Source organism: Vitis riparia, chromosome 16 (genome assembly GCF_004353265.1).
Source record: "Vitis riparia cultivar Riparia Gloire de Montpellier isolate 1030 chromosome 16, EGFV_Vit.rip_1.0, whole genome shotgun sequence".
NCBI lineage: Eukaryota > Viridiplantae > Streptophyta > Magnoliopsida > Vitales > Vitaceae > Vitis > Vitis riparia.
This window is the reverse complement of record NC_048446.1, coordinates 20747742-20750803: the sequence shown is the minus strand read 5'-3', so window position 1 is coordinate 20750803 and position 3062 is coordinate 20747742. Positions and strand designations below refer to the sequence as shown.

Sequence of the window (3062 nt, the reverse complement as noted above, 5' to 3'; positions counted from 1 at the left end):
ATGATGAATGAAAATTTTGAAGTGGATTAATATTTTTTATGAAAGAATAGTAGAATGATAGTTGATCCGGGTGAAGTGTGAAGTCTCTACATTGTAGTAGTAAATAGTACTTTCAAAATATAGTTCTTACAAAGTTATTTTGAAAGATGTTTTTAAAAAATAGTTGCAAAATAATTGAAAATAAAATATTAAATATAAAATTATTTTTAAATAATATTTAAAAACATTAAACTGAGAGTCAGACACCTAAAAGGGGAAAAAGTGGGAAATAAAAATGAAGACAAGGGGAGATATGTTGAGTAATTACGAAGGACCAAGTAGAAGAGCGTTGGGAGGCCGAGAGTAGTGCATTCAATACAATTCCCAGGCTCACTTCACACTTCAACTTGCCTATAAAACCCACCCCTTCTCAGCTTCAGCTCATATCTCCAATCTCTCTCTCTCTCTCAAGTACACCCGTCACCTGCACACTAAAAATGGCGAGTCTCTACAATTCTGTGAAACTCAAGTATATTAAACTTGGCTACCAGTACCTTGTCAACCACATTCTCACCTTCTTTCTCATACCAATTCTCATGGGTTTTCTCATTAAAATCCTCAGTCTGGGTCCTGATCAAATCTATGAAATAGGGAGCTCTCTCCACTTTGATCTCCTTCAATTTCTCGGCTCCTCCTTGATGATCATATTCTTGGCCACCGTCTACTTCATGTCCAAGCCTCGTTCTGTCTACCTAGTCGACTATGCTTGCTTCAAGCCCCCAGCCTCATATCGCGTTCCCCATGCTACCCTCGTGGAACACTTGAGGCTCAGCAACAAGGATAATCCTGAGATTGTTGAGTTCCAAAGGCGAATTCTTCAGAGGTCTGGTCTAGGAGATGAGACGTGTTTGGCTCCTGCAAATCTATATATTCCTCCAACACCCAGCTTGGAGGCTTCAAGGGCTGAAGCGGAGCTTATTCTCTTCTCTGTTATTGATGATTTGTTGAAGAAAACCGGGACTAAGACCAAGGACATCGATATTCTTATTGTGAATTGCAGTATGGTTTCACCTACTCCATCACTGTCTGCTATGGTGATTAACAAGTACAAATTGAGGAGTAACATAAAGAGCTTCAATCTTTCTGGTATGGGGTGCAGTGCTAGCCTTATATCAATTGATTTAGCTAGGGAACTTCTTCAGGTTCATCCCAATTCATGTGCTATAGTGGTCAGCACTGAGATCACCACTCCCAATTATTATAACGGCAACGAGAGATCAATGGTTCTTACAAACTGTTTGTTCCGAATGGGTGGTGCAGCCATCCTTTTGTCCAACAGAAAAGCAGACAGGAGTCGATCCAAGTACCAATTACTCCATCTTGTTAGAACTCACAAGGGAGCTGATGATGAGGCTTACCGGTGTATCCATGAAAAAGAAGACACACAAGGGATACAAGGGGTTTCCCTCTCTAAAGACCTGATGTTGATTGCTGGGGAGGCCTTGAAGTCCAACATAACCACAATTGGACCCCTTGTGTTGCCTGCTTCCGAGCAGCTCCTCTTCCTGTTCACACTCATCGGCCAAAAAATATTGAAACTTAAGTGGAAGCCATACATTCCTGACTTCAAGCAGGCATTTGAGCACTTCTGCATCCATGCGGGCGGGCGAGGGGTGATCGATGAGCTGCAGAAGAAGCTGCAGTTATCGGATAAGGACGTGGAGGCGTCCAGGATGACGCTGCACCGCTTTGGCAACACTTCATCTTCTTCCATTTGGTATGAGATGAACTATAGCGAGAGTAAAGGGAGGATGAAAAAAGGTGACCGGATTTGGCAGATTGCCTTCGGAAGTGGATTCAAGTGTAACAGTGCAGTTTGGAAGTGCAACCGCACAATCACGACGCCAACCGATGGGCCTTGGCTTGACTGCATTGATAGGTATCCGGTGTCCATCTCACAGGTCCTGGACCTCTGATTCTGATTATTCTTCAAATCAATCTCTAAAATGGTGGGACAGGTGCTGATTAGGTATTAATTAATGAAGAATATAATAATTAGTAACATACCCATTAAGCAAACTGCAATTCTCTGATTCTAATAAATGTAATATAAGTGGATGCACCCACGTTGGTACGGCCACCTTATATATTTACGATCATCTTTGATTATGTTATATATATTTGTGAGTGAAAATATTTTAATGGTTATAAATGAAAAAAGGAGACTAGATTCGCAGAAAGGTAAGAGAAATGTAGGACAAAAAAATGATTATGTGATTGGAATATAAAAACAAGAGGAAGGACATGATATGACATACTCATGCAAAGACCTTTTAGCAATATTTGGATCATGGGCTGATTACAAAAGACTGCATGATGGAGATTGGGAATAGGGGTGAAAATAAGATAGTTTTTCCCAATACTCATCTCGTTTTATCTTTCATGGAATGAGTTTTAAAAAGAAATAATAGGTTCAAAAGGATGACATACTCCTAACTTTATCATTTCCTATATTTTTATTTGAAAAATAATCCATTTTTGATATAATTATCTTTAACTATTTCAAGTATTTGCATTATTATTTAAAAGAATGGTTATTTTTGTATATATAAAAAAAGATATTTTTATTAAAATAACTCAAAAAAAGATGCAATGTTAGATTTCTAAAATTGAGTTTATTTATTATAAAGTATATTTATTTATAATATAATTTAAATTAAAAAAAAAAAACAAATATACTAACACCATTTAATTTTTATTTTTTATTTTTAAATGAAAGGAGTGTCTATCTCAAAGTGAGAGAATGGGAAGATGTTAGATAATTAAGTGCAATTGTATATCTGTGGAAAGCGGAAAAGAGAGATGGGAAGTCGTATGAGAGAGAGATCATAAGAATAAGAAATTTCCATTGCAAAAGGCAACATTTTAGGAGGTCCTCTACAGTCCAAGCTTAGCCCATTGTTAAGCTGTGATGGAGTGAAGTACCCCTTATTAAATCCACTAGTTTTTTCCTTCATTCTTTCAGTGTCATTATTTCTTTTTTATATCCTTATTTAATATATCTAAATTAAATATATTATAAT

At 37.1% G+C, this 3062-nt stretch overlaps 1 protein-coding gene across 1 annotated transcript; it reads left to right on the top strand.

Moving 5' to 3' along the window:
- Nucleotides 1-476: 476 nt before the first annotated feature.
- LOC117934155 (3-ketoacyl-CoA synthase 6-like) lies at nucleotides 477-2157 on the top strand. Its single transcript, XM_034855792.1, has one exon. The coding sequence runs from the start codon at nucleotides 477-479 to the stop codon at nucleotides 1953-1955; it is 1479 nt and encodes a 492-aa protein (XP_034711683.1). The 3' UTR covers nucleotides 1956-2157.
- The last annotated feature ends 905 nt before the right edge of the window (nucleotides 2158-3062 follow it).

Coding starts and splice junctions, on each gene's coding strand:
- LOC117934155 (XM_034855792.1), top strand. CDS start 477: ATGGCGAGTCTCTACAATTCTGTGAAACTCAAGTATATTAAACTTGGC.